The sequence below is a fragment of the Narcine bancroftii genome, chromosome 6 (genome assembly GCF_036971445.1).
Source record: "Narcine bancroftii isolate sNarBan1 chromosome 6, sNarBan1.hap1, whole genome shotgun sequence".
Taxonomy (NCBI): Eukaryota; Metazoa; Chordata; class Chondrichthyes; order Torpediniformes; family Narcinidae; genus Narcine; species Narcine bancroftii.
The window spans coordinates 204,101,677-204,122,295 of NC_091474.1; the positions used below are offsets into that span (position 1 = coordinate 204,101,677).

General features: G+C 39.2%; 1 protein-coding gene across 5 annotated transcripts in view; it reads left to right on the forward strand.

The window, feature by feature from the left end:
• The window catches only part of hbs1l (HBS1-like translational GTPase), a 189,136-nt gene that overhangs the window by 34,548 nt on the left and 133,969 nt on the right, over nucleotides 1-20,619 (forward strand). For 2 of the 5 annotated variants that reach the window (XM_069887272.1, XM_069887277.1), the window contains exon 5: nucleotides 15,360-18,241. The exons of the other annotated variants lie outside the window; for them this stretch is intronic. In XM_069887272.1, the coding sequence (XP_069743373.1) occupies nucleotides 15,360-16,795 (1,436 nt within the window). In that variant the 3' untranslated portion in view covers nucleotides 16,796-18,241. Of the gene's footprint in view, nucleotides 1-15,359; nucleotides 18,242-20,619 lie in introns of those variants that run through there. 5 annotated transcript variants of the gene reach the window in all.

Consider the following 20,619-nt stretch of genomic DNA (forward strand, 5'->3'; position numbering starts at 1 on the left):
AACTTGCAAGCTGCATTTTTGAAGTGTAATGACAGGATTCAAATTTTTCTGATTTAAAATGCAGATCCTTAACTACACTCAAGTTCCATTAAAGAATTGGAAAAATTTGGACCAGGATAAACCTTTATTAATTGGGTTAGACCTCTATATTCTGAGCCTAAAGTCCATTATCTCCAGCTCTCTTCCTCCTGGCTATTGAACAGTTAGTGGAATCCATCTGTCTAGATCCAGATACAAAGGGTTTCAGGATCATTCAGGAAGAATATAAATCAATTTATTTGCTGATTATGTTCTGATATATGTGACAGAACCAGTTAACTCACTACAAAAATCACAGTCTAAATTGGAAGATTTTGGGAATATATCAGGTTATAAAGTCTATTAGGACAAGAGCGAAGTGATGCCACTTACCAGTGGGAATTATGAACAAATTAAGAGAAATTCTCAATTTAAGTGGTCACTCAATGGGATTAAATATTTAAATGTTAAGGTAGATAATAACCAGCAGAATTTATAAAAGGTGAATTATCTTCCCTTCAGAAAATTGAGGATGATCTTAATAAATGGGTGAACCACACAATAACTTTGGTTAGAAAGGTCAACTATATTAAAATGAATGTGCTGCCTAGAATACAATATTTTTTCCAAAGTTTGCCTGTCCCTATATCTCAGATTGATTTCAAAACCTTAATAAATACATCAGGAAGTTTCTGTGGAAAAGTAAGCCTTCCATAGTCTCTATTGATAAATTTAACTTGAAATTATGAATTGGGAGGATTAATGCTCCTGGATTTTAAAAAAAAATATTTTTGGGCAACCCCAATTGAAGTTTGTCATCTCTCTGTTTGACCGAGGAGAGAAGTCTCCATGGGTAAAATTGGAGTTCAATAAGGATGGTGAGAGGATAGCAGAAAACCTTTTATATAAATGGAATTCTAAATTATCTGGCCCTAAAGAAGCCCCCTTTTGCAAGAATATAATTACAATATGGAATAAAATTAATGATCAAATTGGGGATGGTGGGGGGTGGGAGGGAGATTGGCTTTCACCTAAACAGTCCTGGCTCAAGATATGTTAATTCCATTAACAATTGATAATAAAATCTTGGACCCTTGGTCCCAGAGAGGGGACATTTGAGCAAATTGGAAATAAATGTGGAGTTTTAAGTACATTTTTATTCTGTTAACTTCAGTTAAGATCTTTTTAAGGTTCAAATTAAGTCCAGCCCCAACCTTACTGCAGTGTAGCAAAATAGAGACTCTTGTTTGAAAGGGGAGCACAAAAAAATTACTTTAAAAATGTATTCCTTACTCCTGTTCCAAAATGAGAGCCCAAAACTGGGTCTCCAAAAAGCGAAGCAAAGTTGGGAATCAGATCTAGGAACATTAATTTCTGAATGATGCTGGTCCGACTTCTGTCAGGACGGCATGCTGGTGGTTATTAATGTCAGATATTGGCTGATGCAATACAATTTTTTGCACCAACTATACCTTATGCCACAAAAATTGTATAAAGGGTGAAGGAGGGGGGGTGGAGGGTGAAAGGGGGGTGGTGGAGGGAAAGAGGACTTGGCAAACAATAACTTTTAAAAGGGGAGGATTGTTCCCCTATAAATACCAGACTAATACGAGTCTTTAAAACTATGAATAAAATTTTCAAAAAAAATGTATTCCTTACTTCAGGTGGGAAACCTGATAAATCAAGACAAAGGTGGAAATCACATTTGGGTATATAAATTGATCCATTTTGCTGGTTTGAATGTCAGAACAGCATGATTAACAGGATTAATGTAAAGTAACAGCTAGTACAACTTCTTACGTCAGCTATTGTTACGAGCCCAGAGAACCCCAAAACCCAGCAGTAATAAATATTCACCAAGACAAATGATTACTTAAACAAAAGTTGCTTTTAATTATCTTTAAACATGAAAACAGAATCACACTTTAACTTACTACTAATGACTTAATGAACCTAATTTAACCCCCTTCTCATTCTAAGCGCACGTGTGTGTAATGTGTGTGCAAGTTCAGAAAAGTTCTTTGATTCACAGTCCAATCTCACTTCTCATTCTTCCAAGTTCACTGGTTGTGAGCAAATCTTATACTGTGCACAGAATTTAACATTTATAAAGTTCACCAGGCTTTGGTGCTTGAAAGGTAAATGGTTACCTCTCAGGAAGGTTCTTGTTGGTTTTCAGAGAGAGATTTGTTGTATGCTGACACCCACACTGATTCCTTTTTTAATCAGCCACTTCAGTGTCTTGCTGAAGAAACTTTCCCCCTCAGGGTTCTCCAAAGGATAAGCTCTTTCTTGCAGATAACAATAGAGTTCTTTTCTGTTTCTCTTATTGCAAGTGAAACATTAGATAGCCAGTCCTCTCCTCTTGCATGAACCCCAAAGGCTTTGACCAGCCTGAACTAAGCACTCCCAACAAAATGGGGTTTTCCACCAGCCTGCCAGCTTGTCCTGTTCCAGTCCCAGTTGCTGTTGCTGACTGTAGAACTATTCTGTCTGTCTCTCTCTGAGAGAAAAAGCCTGTTTGATTCTCTCTGCTTGCAAAACCACAAGACCTACCTAGAATAGCAAGTTCCACTCTAGATAGAATGTGGCTCCAACAAGTTCTTTAATCTGTTGCCTTTTTTTAAATATCAATCCATTAGTGAAATCTCTTGAGCACTCTCCAAAACTTCTGTAAAGATTCTGGAGCCGATATGTCTAGCATGAGCAGAGCTCCAGTATTTTAAATAAGATCTGTTTTATATCCCTGTCTCAATTTATCTCCCAAAAACATATCTATATTCTGTCACACTATATCTTACTCCAGAAAAGTTACATAAATTGAAATCGAAAATATCATACTAATGTTTTCGATGTGGTCAAGAAATAGATACTTTCTTGCATTCAACCTGGATTTGTGAAAAGTGAGCTCTTTCTGGGAAGAATTTGGGAATCTGAAAAAAAAATCACTGGCATTTGATACCCTCAGGGAGCCGAATTATTTTTATTGGGGAATTTAAAAGATGCAAGACCTAAAATAATGCTGTCAAAATATCAATTAAAATTTAAATCTCTCTTTAGCAATGGCCAGGAAATGCATAGCAGTTACTTGGAAATTTGATTCCCAACAAGGTTTGGCCCACTGGAAGATAGAAATGCATAAATGAGTTCCCCTGGAGAAGATCACTTATAACCTCAGAATCAGGTGTGATGTATTTTCAATAATATGGAATTCGTACCTCAAGTACATCGGGGGAAAATTGTTAAACATTTCCTCCATCCTGTCTCTTGCCCCTCAGTGCTGTGAGCACCGAGGACCCTAAAAAATTCAGGTTATTTGTCCCTTGATGGGAGTGGAGTTTATTCAAGGTGAAGCCAATCTTTTTCTTATTTTTTCTCTTTTCTTACTTTTACTTGTTTTTTTTGGGGGGGGGTGAGAGGGTTCCTCTTATTTTGTTCTTCTTTCTCTATTATCTTTTTTCCTCTTTAGTTCAACATGGACATTGAATTTGCATTTTTGTAGTATTGTAATTTTTTTCCTGTATAATAATTAAATCACATGTTAACTCTTTTTCCTCACTTTCTTTAATATCGATATGCAGATCGATATTTGTCAATATTTGTATTTTGTTAATATTATTAATATTGATGTTTTTCTTTTTGGTTGTTCATTTTGACTGCATGTTGATTGAAAATTCTCAATAAACTATTAAAAAAAGATTATTAGAGATAATTTCACATACTTAGCTGTTAAAATTACTAAATGATTTAAAGATTTATATAAATTCAGTTTTTCTCCTCTATTCATGAATGTGAGATTGTCTTTTTCTGGATGATCTTCTTTATCATTATCTGTCATAGGTTGTATTAATGCATTTAAAATGATAATGTTACCCAAGCCTTTATATCTATCTCAAGTGATTCCAGATTTCATCCCGAAAGCTATTTTTTCATAATATTGACTCTAAAGTTTCTTCCTTTTTTTTGATAGAACAGAAATTCTAGAATTAGTGAATTTTATTTATAAAAATTGGAAAACAAAAGCAAAGGTATGGCACAACTTAATTTTAGATTTTATTACTGGGGTGTTAATATTTCATTATCTAACTTTTTGGACTATTTATTCTGACAAATTGGATCGTCCTGTATTCAGTGACCTCTTTATTGGGAACCTCTCTTCCATTTAGTTTTACCAAGATCATTAAGGATATATCTAATCCAATTCTCAAATATATATTGAGTCTGGTTCCAATTTAGGAAGTGCTTTAATCTCTCGTAATTATTTTTTTGACCATCAATAATTGATCAGTTCTTCTCGAAACGGAAAATCAAAGGTATTATTTCTTTTGCAAATTTATTTAAGGCCGCTTTGTAATGGCCCGTGCACGGAGACATGGACCAGCCCACAAAATGGCCGGCAACCACACGGACCTGGGGTGACACCGGCTGTAGTCCCAGGTGATCTCCTGCATAGAGGGAAGACTGTGCACTGTGGTGGGAATGCCAGCTGATCTCAGACTGGCGCCTGGGGCCCATATAAACATGACTGCCAGTGCAATAAACCAGTCTCAACTTCAAGGCTTTAGTGTGCATGTTATTTTTGTCTATGTCCGTGTAGTGTGAACTGGCAGTTGGACCTGAAGATGACTGGCCAGACAGAGCGAACGACCATTCACGTGGTCTCACTCAGACTCAAGGCTTAGTTCCAGCTTTGACATATTGCTGCTGACAACACCCACTACTTCCATGTCATGAGCGTACTTGATCAAGACACAGCAGCAAGGGTCATTGACATCCTTTGGCAGCCTCCAGAGCAAGGCAAATATACGCCCCTCAAAGAGCTGTTAACCTGCACTTTCAGGCTCTCCTGGCGCAAACGTGCTGCCCGATTGCTGCAAATGAATGGATCAGGGGACAGGAACCTGTGCGCCCTAATGAGCAAGATGCTTACATTGACCGAGAGCCACAAGGCTTGCCTGCTCTTTGAGCAGATCTTTCTGGAGTAACTAAGGACGTCAGTGACCCCCCGGAGGGTTTCAGCCCAGGTGGATGCGCTCTGGAGAGTGAAGGGCACCAGCTCCATCGTAGACCACGTCAGCAAGCCTCATTAACATCTGAGTATGAGACCAAGACCAGCAGAGACACAAGTTAATACTCCGGAACAATTCTGCTACTACTATCAGTGATGGGGTGTGGAGGCCCATCGATGTTGTCCACTCTGCAGATTTCTGGGAAAGACCCTGGCTAACCGTCACTGATGGCTGCGATGATTGGCCCATGTGATAGCCTCTACATTTGGGACTCTGTCAGGCACACGTTTCCTGGTCAACACTGGTGACGAGATAAGCGCCCTTTCCCCCCACCCCCCTGCAGGCCTTGACACCCACAAAGTCAAGCACGGCCCAGCACTAAAGGCAGCTAACAGCTCTTCCATCTGAACCTTTGGTATCTGCACCATCCCCCTTCGGTTCGACAACAGCTGGTTGATGTGGACTTTCATCCTTGCGGCAGTGGTGCAACAGTTCCTGGGGACGGGCTGATTTCGTGTCCACTGCCTGCTTGCTCGTTGACCTCAAGACATGACTAGAACTTTTCAAACTCTACCTTTGGGGGAAGCCAAACTACCCCCCCACCTGATGTGGGCCTCCTGCTCCACGACAGGGCACACCAACTCCCTCCCAAAAATCTAAGTCACATGAAAGAGGAGATCAAGAAAACAAAGGAGCTAGGAATATTGCAGCCCTCCGACAGTCCCTGGGGCTTCCCCACTCCCCCCTCCACATGGTGCCAAAAAAAATAAGGGGGTGGTGGCGGCTTGGAGGCTTTGTGGTGACTACCACTGCCTGGATAAATATCCCGTGCCCCACATCCAAGACTTTGCTGCCAACCTCTTTTCCAAAGTGGATCTCATCTGGGGTACCACCAAATCCTAGTTCACCCCCAGAATGTCCCCAAGACTGAGATTATAACCCCTTTTGGCCTATTGGAAATCCTATGCATACCCTTCGGACTGAAAAATGCATCTCAAACTTTCCAGCAGCTGATGGACGCAGTGGACCAGGGCCATTTGCGTTCATCTGTTTGGATGATATCCTCATCGCTAGCCGCAGCTGCAAAGACCACGCCATTCACCTGGGACAATTGTGTGCCTGGTTGGAAGAAATTTGGCTTAACAATTAACTCTGGAAAGTCCCAATTCGGCCTGAACACTGATTTTCTGGGGCACAGAATAAACAAACACGGGGAAACACCTCCCAGAAAAGGTTGAGGCGGTTCAGCACTTCACCAAACCACGAACAGTAAAGGGGCTACAGGAATTCGTAGGCATGATAAACTTTTACCACAGATTCATACCAGCAGCGGCCTGCATCATGCACCCCCTCTTCGCACTAATGATAGGCAAGTCACAGGACATTACCTGGGAGAATGAGTCTTTGAGGGCATTCCAGAACGCCAAAGACATGCAGGCCAATGCCATCCTCCTGGTACACCCCAGCACAGTGGTAGGCATACTGTAACAGCTCATTGAAGGCCAAAGGCAATGCCTGGCCTTTTTCAGCATACACCTCTGCCCCCCACCACCCCCTCGCCCCACCCCAAGCTTAAATACAGCACCTTTGACCTGGTGGTAAGACACTTTCGTTACTTTTTGGAAGGTTGGCAATTTAAGGCCTTCACCAATCACAAGCTGTTGACCTTCGTTTTCCATAAGGTATTGGACCAATGGTAGGCCCGACAGCAGAGACACTTGTCCTACATGTATGAATTTACAAGGGACATAACAGCACATCGCGGGGAAAAGTAATGTGGTAGCTGATGCTCTGTCATATCCCACGATCGAGTGTGTGTGTCATTCTTCTCCACGCCTGTGTAGCGCAAATGCTACAGTTTTAATGTCTTTTGAACAGCTGGCAAGTAAATATGATTTACCAAATATTCATTTTTTTTTAGATACTTACAGGTTAGAAATTTCTTAAATACCATATTACTGGACTTTCCAGATCGAGTTGATAATATTTTTCAGTTGAACCCTTCTCAAAGGATTAATTGGAATTGCATATGATAGATTATTGAATTTACGTCCAGTACTTCGCAATAAGATTAAAAATGCTTGGGAATTGGAACTTGCATGTCCCTTTATCAGAGGATCTATGGGACAAGATTCTCAAACTGGTGAATACATTTCCAAATTGTTCCCAACATTCATTCATTCATTTCAAAGTGGTGCATCGTATTCATGTGCCCAAAGATGGCTTGTATCTTTTCAAATATTAATCTGACTTATGACAGATGCCAATCTGATATTGCTACATTTGATTTTGTCAATCCTTAGAAATATATTGGAACAAAATTTTTAATATCTTTTCAACTGTATTTCAGGTGGAGCCACAACCCAATCCAATAATGGCTCTTTTCGGGGTTATTGAACCAGAAATGGGGTGTTTTTCTTAACTGTGGAATGGGTTGTGATTTTCTCTACACTGTTGACTTGAAGAGCCATCTTATTCATAGAGAAAAGACTCTTGACCCCCCCCCCCCCAACAGTGTTTCATTGTTTTCCCATTGTTTGTCCTGTTTATGTTCAGAAAATATTAGATATGTATTTGATTAATCGGTGAAATATGAAGATGCATGGTTACATTTTATGTCTTATTTTTATTTGATGTAAATGTTTTTAATGTGATTAGATGAGCTCATTCTTCCAAATGAGATATAGTCTTATCTGTTTTTTGATGTATGGTATGAATCAAAAATGACAAAATATACATCAGAATTTATTGTCTTAAACAAGTCATGAAATTTGGTGTTTTGTGTCAGCATCTTAGTGCAAACATGCAGATTATAATCATCTTACGACATATTAAAAAAAAATCAATATAGTGCATGAAAAGTAAGGCAGTTTCTTTGGTTCATTGGTTATTCAGGACCCTCAGGATTATTCATTAACTCTCAGGATAGACTTTTTTTTGATAGAATAGGTTAGGTGGGTTTTATGTGTGTACATGTATGTATTTGCACAAATGCACACTATTTTTTCATGCCTTAACTGTCTTCATCTAGTGCAGTGGAGAGAGGATAGAGTTTATACTGTCTGAAGGTTTATCTTAAGATAGATATTTACAAACATATGATATTGTATTTTCAGTTTTGTTCCCTTTTCTTCATTGTACTGCATTTATTATAAAAACCAATAAAAAAGATTGAAAAAGGAGTCAAATTCCAGTTTATTTTGAAAGTATTCAAAAGAATATGATGACTTGCCAAAGCTCAAATTTAATCTCAAATTCACATAGAATTTTTTCTACTGTACAGGTAGTCCCCTTCTTCTTTCTTCTTTGGCTTGGCTTCGCGGACGAAGATTTATGGAGGGGTAATGTCCACATCAGCTGCAGGCTTGTTTGTGGCCGACAAGTCCGATGCGGGACAGGCAGACACGGTTGCAGCGGTTGCAAGGGAAAATTGGTTGGTTGGGGTTGGGTGTTGGGTTTTTCCTCGTTTGTCTTTTGTCAGTGAGGTGGGCTCTGCGGTCTTCTTCAAAGGAGGTGGCTGCCCGCCGAACTGTGAGGCGCCACGATGCATGGTTTGAGGCATATCAGCCCACTGGCGGTGGTCAATGTGGCAGGCACCAAGAGATTTCTTCAGGCAGTCCTTGTACCTCTTCTTTGGTGCACCTCTGTCTCGGTGGCCAGTGGAGAGCTCGCCATATAACACGATCTTGGGAAGGTGATGGTCCTCCATTCTGGAGACGTGACCTACCCAGCGAAGTTGGATCTTCAGCAGCGTGGATTCGATGCTGTCGGCCTCTGCCATCTCAAGTACTTCGATGTTGGAGATGAAGTTGCTCCAATGAATGTTGAGGATGGAGCGGAGACAACGCTGGTGGAAGCGTTCTAGGAGCCGTAGGTGATGCCGGTAGAGGACTCATGATTCGGAGCCAAACAGGAGTGTGGGTATGACAACGGCTCTGTATACGCTAATCCTTGTGAGGTTTTTCGGTTGGTTGTTTTTCCAGAATCTTTTGTGTAGTCTTCCAAAGGTGCTATTTGCCTTGGCGAGTCTGTTGTCTATCTCGTTGTCGATCCTTGCATCTGATGAAATGGTGCAGCCGAGATAGGTAAACTGGTTGACCGTTTTGAGTTTTGTGTGCCCGATGGAGATGTGGGGTGCTGGTAGTCATGGTGGGGAGCTGGCTGATGGAGGACCTCAGTTTTCTTCAGGCTGACTTCCAGGCCAAACATTTTGGCAGTTTCCGCAAAACACGACATCAAGCGCTGAAGAGCTGGCTCTGAATGGGCAACTAAAGCAGCATCAGATTGAAGAGACTGCCATCCGTGTGGTACCGGATGTAAACAGCGTCTTCGTTGTTGAGGTCTTTCATGGCTTGTTTCAGCATCATGCTGAAGAAGATTGAAAAGAGGGTTGGTGCGAGAACGCAGCCTTGCTTCACGCCATTGTTAATGGAGAAGGGTTCAGAGAGCTCATTGCTGTATCTGACCCGACCTCGTTGGTTTTCATGCAGTTGGATAACCATGTTGAGGAACTTTGGGGGGCATCCGAGGCGCTCTAGTATTTGCCAAAGCCCTTTCCTACTCACGGTGTCGAAGGCTTTGGTGAGGTTAACAAAGGTGATGTAGAATCCTTTGTTTTGTTCTCTGCACTTTTCTTGGAGCTGTCTGAGGGCAAAGACCATGTCAGTAGTTCCTCTGTTTGCGTGAAACCCGCACTGTGATTCTGGGAGAACATTTTCGACGACACTAGGTATTACTCTATTTAGGAGAATCCTAGTGAAGATTTTGCTTGCAATGGAGAGCAGTGTGATTCCCCTGTAGTTTGAGCAGTCTGATTTCTCGCCTTTGTTTTTGTACAGGGTGATGATGATGGCATCATGAAGGTCCTGATGCAGCTTTCCTTGGCCCCATCAGAGTTTGAAAAACTCATGCAGTTTGGCATGCAGAGTTTTGCCGCCAGCCTTCCAGACCTCTGGGGGGATTCCATCCATACCTGCTGCTTTGCCACTTTTGAGTTGTTCAATTGCCTTATATGTTTCTTCCCGGGTGAGAACCTCATGCACCTCCAGCCTTAAGGGCTGTTGAGGGAGCTGGAGCAGGGCGGATTCTTGGACTGAGCGGTTGGCATTGAAAAGAGATTGGAAGTGTTCTGACCATCGGCAGATTGGTCGTAAGTCAGGGATTCCCTGGAATGGGGACTTCGGGTTGCCGCGGGGAGCAAAGACTGTATACTGTACTTTTAATGCAAAATATGTATTTGTACAGTAGCTTTAATAAATAATTTATTAAAATTTCAGTCATGGATCAGTAGTCTCTTTAAGATTATTGAATTGATTAAGTCCACAAAAAATATACTTGAGTCTTAAATGTCTGACTCTTCTGAAAGGTATATCTCATGACTGAAAATGCTAGTTTCAAGCCTTGATGGTGTGCATGTTTTATTCAAATGCAGTTCTTACTAAATGAAAGTCCAAGTTGAAGTTTATTGTCATGGATACTGAGATGCAGGGAAGAAATAATTTTCCAAACAGACTAACTAGAAGACCTCTTGTACATAGAGACAGAGTAAGAGAGAGCAAAAGGAGATCAGTTGGTACAGAGCAAAGTCAACATTCTCCTAGTGAGGTTTCTTCAGGGGTGTGATAATATTGGGAAAGAAACTGTCCTTGAATCTGGTGGTATGTGACTCCAGACCCATTATAATATACCTCTAGTTCACCCATGTGTAGTCACTAGAATGAGTGGGAGGGGAAAAAATACATTCACTTGTTTCAGGTTTCCATCACTCTTAAATAACTTGGGATCTTGATCAAAAATAGCTGAAAGGAAGATCTGGGCCAAGTACAGGCAAATGGAATTAGCCCAGATGCCAACTAGGTCAGCATGGACAAGTTGGGTTGAAGAGCTTATTCTGTGCTGTGACTATAATAACCTTGGTTGTTCAACAAATTGGCTTTGGGTTATCAAAATTATTTGTATATTCATGACCAGTACTGAGGTTATAGAGAATTTATAATGAAGCTTTGTTTCAGTTATGCTGTGGCACTCATCTTTTGTCATTGGCATGTATAATAAAGATGACATTGTGCATGCACTTGCTGTAAGGGTGGTTTTGTGGTCTTCAGATTTTTGGTGTCCGGCATTAAAGATTGCCAGTGCTTGGATAGATAACTGGGATTGTTGTCAGGAGGCCGAGGCAAAGAAAGGATGTCAACTTCATCTAAGTAGATTTAAAATCTCTTGAAATTTTAGTAATCTTTCACCAAAGAGATTCACTCTTAATTATTCCTTCATAACTCTTCATGCCAATTATAACACAATGGGGGTAAAACATCTCAGTAATATGAAAATTGGGGACTCCATTGTCAGAAATACAGACAGGAGATTCTGTGAGCCAGATAGGTATGCCCACATGGTGTGCTGCCTCCCTGGTGCAAGGGTGCGGGATATCTCAAATCGGGTCCAGGGTATTCTAAAAGGGGAAGGCGAACAGCCTGATGTCTTGGTATATGTGGGTACCAATGACATAGATAAAAAGAAGGAGGAAGTACTGAAAAAGGATTACAGAGAGCTAGGACAGAAACTAAGAAATAGGACAGCCAGGGTGGTGATCTCTGGTTTGCTACCTGTGCCAAGTGCAACTGAGGACAAAAATGGAAGGTTAAGAAAAATGAATGTGTGGCTGAGGGACTGGTGTAAAGGACAGGGTTTTGGCTTCTTGGATCATTGGGATCTCCTTTGGGGAAGGCATGACCTCTACAAGAAGGATGGGTTACACCTAAACCCAAAAGGGGTCAATATATTGGCAGCTAGGTTTGGTGCAGCCGTCGGGTGTGGTTTAAACTAATTTGGCAGGGGGGTGGGAACCTGTATGATAGGGCAAAGGACAGAAAAGATAAAACAGGAAAAGTTAGGTTAGGCAGCGAAAGTAAAAAGTCAGAAAGAGCAAGGAGGGTGAAAAAAGCAAATCTGAAGGCTTTATATCTTAATGCAAAAAGCATTCAGAACAAGGTAGATGAATTAGCTGTGGAAATTGAGATAAAAAAATTGGGATTACAGAAACATGGCTGCAGGGTGGGCAAGCCTGGGAACTTAACATCCCGGGGTATACGATATTTAGGAGGGATCGGCAAGAAAGAAAAGGGGGTGGGGTAGTATTGATGGTGAGAGAAGGGACCGACACGATTGACAGAAAGGATATCAACTCGGAAGATGCGGAATCTATATGGGTAGAACTGAGGAATAGCAAGGGGCGGAAAACATTAGTGGGGTGGTATATAGGCCTCCAAATAGTAGTGTAGAGGTGAGGGAAGCCATTAAAATAGAAATTAGAAAAGCGTGCAATAAGAGAACAGCTGTCATCATGGGAGACTTTAATTTGCATATAGATTGGACTAGCCAAATTAGTAAAAATACTGAGGAGGAGGAATTCCTTGAATGTTTACGGGACGGTTATCTAGACCAATATGTCGAGGAACCAACTCGGGAGCAGGCCATTTTGGATTGGGTATTATGCAATGATAAGGGGCTAATCAACAATCTTGTACGAGGCCCTTTGGGTAGGAGCGATCACAATATGATCGAATTCTCACTCGACATGGAGAGTGATGAAATTAAAACCGAGACTAAGGTCCTGAATTTAAATAAAGGGAATTATGATGGTATGAGACGGGAGTTGAGTAAGATTGATTGGGTGGTGTTTATGGGGGAGTTGACTGTGGATAGACAATGGAAAGCATTCACAGATCTAATGGAGAAATTGCAAAAATTGTTTATACGGTTTGGCATAAAAATAAATCAAAAAAGGTGACTCAACTGTGGATAACAAGGGAAATTAGAGACAGCATTAGGTCCAAAGAGAGAGCATATCAATTGGCCAAAAAAAGTACCACAACCGAACACTGGGAGCAGTTCAAGATGCACCAAAGGAGGACAAAGGGATTAATCGTCAAGAGGAAAAGATTAGTGAAATCCAGAGTAGGTCCTTTGCAGTCGGAATCAGGGGAATATATAATGGGGAATAAGGAAATGGCAGACCAATTAAATTCTTACTTTAGTTCTGTTTTTACAAGAGAGGATACAAATAACCTCCCAAGGATGTTGGGAAACATAGAGACTAATGCAAGGGAGGAACTGAAAGAAATCAGTATCTCTAAGGACATGGTCTTGGGGAAATTGATGGGATTGAAGGCAGATAAAACCCAAGGGCCTGATAATCTACATCCTTAAGGAAGTGGCCATTCAGATAGCAGATGCTTTAAGAATTATTTTCCAGAACTCGATAGACTCAGGATCAGTCCCCATGGATTGGAGGGTAGCTATTGTTACCCCACTATTTAAAAAGGGGGATAGAGAAAAAGCAGGGAATTGTAGGCTGGTGAGCCTTACATCAGTAGTGGGCAAAATGATGGAATCCATTATTAAGGATGTAATAGCGGAGCATATGACTAGCAGAGAAGGGATCGGACAGAGTCAACATGGATTTATGAAAGATAAATCGTGCTTGACAAATCTATTGGAATTCTTTGAGATGGTGACAGGTAAAATAGATGGGGGAGAGCCAGTGGATGTGGTGTACCTGGACTTCCAAAAGGCCTTTGATAAGGTCCCGCATAAACGACTGGCTTCCAAAATCAAGGCTCATGGGATTGGGGGCAAAATATTGATGTGGATTGAGAACTGGCTGGCAGGTAGAAGACAGAGAGTTGGGATAAATGGCTCGTTTTCTGAGTGGCAGGCGGTGACCAGTTGGGTGCCACAGGGACCCCAGCTGTTCACAATTTACATTAATGATCTGATGAGGGGATTGGATGTAATATCTCCAAATTTGCAAATGACACTAAGCTAGGAGGGGTTGTGTGCACGGAAGAGGGGGTCAGGAAGCTCCAATGTGATTTGGATAAATTGAGGGACTGGGCAGATACATGGCAAATGCACTACAATGTGGATAAATGTGAGGTTATCCACTTTGGTAATACAAACCGGAGGGCAGATTACTATTTGAATGGCAACAGATTAAGAGGTGGGGAAGTGCAGAGAAACCTAGGGGTACTTGTACACCAGTCTCTGAAGGCGAGCATGCAGGTACAGCAGACAGCTAAAAAGGCAAATGGTATGTTGGCCTTCATATCAAGAGGGTTTGAGTATAGGAACAAGGATACCCTACTGCAGCTGTACAGGGCCTTGGTGAGACCCCACCTGGAGTATTGTGTGCAGTTTTGGTCACCTTATCTAAGGAAGGATGTTCTTGCAATGGAGGGAGTGCAGAGGCGATTCACCAGGCTGATACCTGGAATGGCAGGAATGACTTATGAGGAAAGATTGCGCAAATTGGGATTGTACTCCCTGGAGTTTAGAAGATTGAGTGGGGATCTCATAGAGACATATAAAATTCTGGCAGGACTGGACAGAGTGGATACAGATGGGATGTTTCCAATGATGGGAAAATCCAGAACCCGGGGCCATGGTTTGAGGATAATAGGCAAACCATTTAGGACCGAGATGAGGAGGAATTTCTTTACCCAGAGGGTGGTGAATCTGTGGAATTCGTTGCCACAGAGGGCAGTAGAGGCAGGTTCATTAAATATATTTAAGAGGGAATTAGATATATTTCTTCAGTATAAGGGTATTAAAGGTTACGGAGAGAAGGCGGGGACAGGGTACTGAACTTTAAGATCACCCATGATCTCGTTGAATGGCGGAGCAGGCTCGAAGGGTCGAATGACCTACTCCTGCTCCTATCTTTTATGTTTCTATAAGGTACACTGAGAAACACTGTTGACAAAATTGTGTAAGATGGATCTCATTGTGGATAGGTTATCCTTTTCAGACTAAAATGTTGATGTAAGCTTTATTTAAATGGTGAAAAGTCTGAAACAGTGAGGGGTCAAAAGGAATTTGAGTTTGCACAGATGAGTAAGGTGGAATGGTAAGATTTTTTTAATTCAATTTTTTTTTGCAGTTTTAACCTATGTATCCAAAGGACTAGAGTACAATGGGCTGACTGTGATCATTTAGTTAACACGAGAGAGTGATTGTTGAGGTTTAAAAATCAGACAACAATTGAAAAAATTGTAAATCTCTGTGACTATCTTTTGGGTATTTCCATTTAAAATTTTAAGAAATTATTCCATAATTTTTAAACTAAATTCTATGTAGAAACTAAAGTGTACTGAATTTATTAATTGGATGAGATTTTTGTTTAAATGTTTGGTTAATAACAAATGCCTTTTCCTTTCACTTCTCTTGCGGTTCCATCTTCCAATCTGATGAACTTGGGAATTGCCATGTGGGTTACTGAATTTCTGTTTGATTTCTTGTCCATCTGACCATTATTGGCTATCGTAAGGTAAGGAGACCAATTTCATTCATCAAAGCTTGTATTTTCTAAACATAAAGATTCATGTGAACCCATATCAATATCAGATACTGATAATTCAACTTTTGATTTGAGTATTCTGTTATCCACTAAGTCTGAGCCAAGTTACGTGTCTGCTCCCTTGGTATCTTGCGAATCTATAAATAATGAAAGTTCAAATGACAGTGACAAAACCCAAACACAGAGTGTTTCATTGTTGGAAATGATTAAAGAAGCCTCGAATGTGTTGCATGCACAGAAAAGGACACAAAATGGCCCATTTGTAGACCAGACTACAATAAATTCACAAGGGGGTATTAATCTTGCAGATCTGATTAAAGAGTGTGAATGTAATAACCAAAAAGATTTGAATCCAGCCAGTTTTTCTGTTTTGCCTAATGCCATGAGTTTTGTCAGGACTGCCACAGATGTATCAAAGATATCCTTTATCACCCAAAATGAAATTGAAGGAATCTTGCAATCTTCCTCCACAGAACTGCCTTTTCAAATAGTAGATGCTAATCACAATCCATCTAAATATTTAACTTTGTCATCACAAAATCCAGACTGTCTAGTATCGTCACTTGAGGGATTGAATCTAGTTGGACAGCTGAACCAATACTCGAAAAGTAATGGACTTAATGATATGCTGGATGCAATAGGTCAAAGCAGTTGGAAAGAGCATAGAAGTTTGTCCTATCATCAGCATGGAAATCCTTCTCTAGCTGATCTTATTGAAGAACAGAAAAACAATAATCCAAGTACTTCTAAGTCTTTATTTCCTCATTGTAGCTCAGCAGATAGTACAATATTGCCATTGGGGTCTTTGTCATTGGCCCAGTTAGCTGGTGACAGTCAAAATAAAGCTGCGCCTTTGCCATCGGTAATAAAATCAAAACCATTGAATACTTCTGAACTGGGAAATGTGTCACTGTTTGATTTGATAACTGATAACATTCAACAAGTACCAAAATATTCAAAATCACAAGGTATTCATTTTGGCGCAAATACAACTGGAAAAACTATTGGGCTGCAATGTAATGATTCAAAGATGGTAACCAAAAAGAAATCCTTGAAAACGACATTTATTGAAAACTCTATTCTGCAAAATAAGAAAACAGCAAATTTATATAAAGCTTTTAATAGGAACGTGAGCATGCGTAATCGTAAGCCTTCAAAAAGGACAAGGACTACTTCTTGGGCAAAGCGTTGTTTTGCTGAACCATCCTGGTTTGCTCTTGCTATGTGTTTTCAGAATCCTATAAAAAAGAAAAATTCATTGCTTCTTCACAAAACATTTTTGTATAGTAGACAAGTTCCAGAAAGAATGGGGAAAGATCAAGACCCTTTATTTGAAATAAAACCATTTGACTTCAGTACACCTTCGCCAGATGATATTGTAAAGGCCAGACAGAAAAAAGTATTGCATTAGGAAATAGGACTAGTAGAATGCTGCCTTATTTTATATTTGTATTGAACTGTGAACTGAGTCATCAGGTGAAAAGAATTTTGCTCCAGTTTGGAATACTTTGGACTGGACCATCAACTATTTTTTCTAGGGAGATTTCTGATTTTTATTCACAAATATTGGCCTTATTTCAGGCTGTTAATGCAAATTGAATAGCATTTCTATAATAGAAGATTGAATCTTGTTGGAAATCTTCCAAATGAAAAGGTTAATTTAACCAGTGGTCAGTGTGCACAGACCTGAACTTTACCTCAAAAACGTAAATTTAAACTCTGTTCTTCAGATTCTGAAAATATTGCATTTCTTCAGATCAAACTTTATGAAGCATACAAAGTTTATTTTTATTTTTCTAATATTCTTGGACATATTTTGCATATGTGTAGTTTTGGTGTATTTTTAATATTTGTATATTTTAATTGTAGCAGCAAAAAGGATTCCCAATTTTCATAGTTTCTTTTGGTTTGCACTGGCAATAATAACAAAAGATGGACTAACATTACAGGAAATCAAGAACAGGTGCATAAGACTAAATCAATTTTTTATTAATTTAGTAACCTTAAATAAAACCAGCTTTAAAAAGTACAGCTTATGAGAGTTTTGATGGTAGTCATGGGAGAACTGTTTTTTTCACTAAATTTTTCCATTTTAATACATAATTTATATCACAGCTGATGACTACACAAAATATTTTCACTTGAATTTTATATGCATGTCTAGATTATTTTTAAGATCACTTAAATTTGTTCCCTTTATTGACAAATTTTCAATTGACTGATATCTTGTGCACAATTTGAAATCCTTTGCAATCAAAATACTGGCACATGTACTGTGCATGTCAAAGCTGATACTGCTAAAGGGAGAATCTACATATTAGTTAAGGTGGCCAGGTTTTCTCCCATCTCTCTATAGAAGTTGATCAGGAAGTTGTAACTACGGACAAGTAGATTACACTCTTAATTCCAAGACTTCCCCTCCCCCGTGATACAGTACTTTGCTGTATCAATTTTTGTGCCATAAATGTCTGTCATTCCATTGTTTCAAATTGGGTCTAATATCCCCAATGCACTTGAACCTTTTGTGGTCAGAAAGTTATTGTAACCCTGTGATTTTAAGCTTCAAATACTGTGATTGCTACTGCTCTTGACCTGAGTATGTATTTTTTTTGGGTGTAAATCTTAATGTTTACAAAATGCTAAGATTTTTTGCAAATATTGATTTCACAAGTATATAGTAAAATGTGTACATTGGACATGTTATTTCACTTGAAAGTATGTATATATGTAGATATTTTTGTATACTAATTTAGATTTTGAGATTTTAATTGCATATTGAAAATGTGAAGTTTTAATGCAATTGCATTTGGTCTTGTAGATACTGAACTAAATGAATAAAGTCAATTTAAAACAAAAAGACCCAGATTTTGTTGGGAATATTGGTGAAGTTAATAGCATTCATTATTGGGTTTTTAAAAAAAATGAAGACTGCTTGTTTGAAGAACTTTACTGAGTCTACAGTTAATAAAATGCTATACCTTAAAATGATGGAGTGCAGCATAAATCTGTGCAAATGATAAGTATTTGCCCACTAGCTAGCCAGTAAACTTCCTGGAAATAGAACTACTGTATGTCGTGCAAGGGATTTTTAAATTGTGAATGATCATAATCTCCTCACCTGAAAACTTTAATTTTGGAATGGGGGTCTCATTCATTCAGAACTTGGAATTGGAGATTTAAAAGATGTTTCTATTGATTTGTTTTATTTTTCTCTTTTGGTTATTTTATTTTCAGATACTTTCTCCATGTTTTGTGTCAAATTTATGATTTGAAAGTTGCTAAATGCATATGCCATGGATTCCTGATAGATGATGTTGCATCAGATTGGTGAATCTGCTCAAAAGAATATGAAATTCCTCCAATAACTGTCAGCATAATTATTTTGTTCCTACTTTCCTAATTCCAAGCTGTTGTTGTATGTCAGTTTTTGGTAAGACATTTCTCCTTCATGGCTTGAGAGAAGAATGAAGCACAATAATTGAAATTTGTTGGTTGACTACAATGTAGAGCTAGGAAATCCTTTCAACATAATCAATGCCAGATGATTGTGCTTTAATGATAAAGATGTCAAAAACTTGGAACATGTGTAACACCAATGGGTACGATGTTTCACAAATCAATCATTCAATTAGGAAGATAACCATCCACCTCAAATATCAGCCATATCAGTTACCCATATGTCCTAGAAATAAATTGCAAAATGTACACACAACATTATTAGCCTGCATTAAATATTAAGATCCTTATTTTGTGGATTTGATTATTTCCTGTGCTTCTAAAATGAAGAAAAATTGTTTTTTCACTAGCATTCCATAAATGAAGGTTTGTTAGCCTCAAATGCTTGCAAATCATTGGTTTCAGCCAACATTAACTTTTAAATTGAGAATGTAGCTTCAGCAACAAACTCAACCAGGAACTCATTTAAGGACTTTTGCGCTTTGTTTGTATTGCACAGTCAGTTTGTTTACTTGTGTACGTTTAGCAGTTTTTTTTTTGCACAACTAAAAAGTGGTAATTCTGCCTCAGCCGCAGGAAAAAGAATCTGAGGGTTTGTATGTGATAGTATTTTCCACAAAAAAAGTGATTCTTGCACATGTGATCATAAAACAACTGATAAGAGAACTTAATAAACTTAGTAACCAGTGAGTGATTGCAGAAATTTATTTTAAAAAAATTATTATTTCTAAAGTATGGCACTTTTAGAAACATACTTTTCAAGAAGAGAGATTCCTAAAAAGAGGAATAAAATGTATTAAGAATTTTTGGCAATTTCAGGACCTTCCAGATTAAATACACATGGACAAATTGAAAACACAGCTCAGCATCATTTTCCTTGTTTTAATTTTCATATTTTTTTAAATGTCATTGTATTTTATGTTATGAGCCCAGAGGACCCCAAAACCCAGCAGCAATGGATATTCACTAAGACAAATGGTTACTTAAACAAAAAGTTGCTTTTAATTATCTTTAAACATGAAAAAAGGATCAAACTTTAACTTAATTACTATTAACTTAACTTACCTTACTTAACCCCCATCTAATTCTAAGCATATGTGTATGTAAGTTTAGAAAAGTTCTTTACTTCACAGTCCAATCTCACTTCTTGCTCCTCCAAGTTAACTGGTTGAAGGCAATTCTTATTCTGTGCACGGAATTTAACATTTATAAAGTTCACTGGGCTTTGGTGCTTGAAAGGTAAGTGGTTACCACTAAGGAAGGTTCTTGTCAGTTTTCAGAGAGGGATTTGTTGTTTGCTGGACACCCACAACTGATTCCTTTTAATCAGGCACTTCAGTGTTTTGCTGAAGAAACTTGCCCCATCATGGTTTTCTAGATGACCTCTTTCTTTCAGGTCCCCACAGAGTTCCTTTTTGTTTCTCTTATTTCAAGTGAAACATTATACAGCCAGTCCTCTCCTCTTGTATGAACCACAAGGGCTTTGATCAGGCTGAATTAAGCACTCACAACCAGTCTGCAAAATATGGTTTTCCACAAACTTGCCAGCTTGTCATGTTCTAGTCCCAGCTGCAGCTGAACTGTAAAACAGCAGAACTGAATTTTCTCTCTCTCTCACTCTCTCTCAGAAACAGCCTGTTTTCTCTCTGCTTGCAAAAACCACATGACCCTTTTAGAACAGCAAGCTGCACTCCAGACAGCCTGCGGCTCTGGACCTAATCCTCTAAGTTCTTTCATCTATTGCTTTTCAAAATATCAATCCATTAGTGAAGTCGCTTG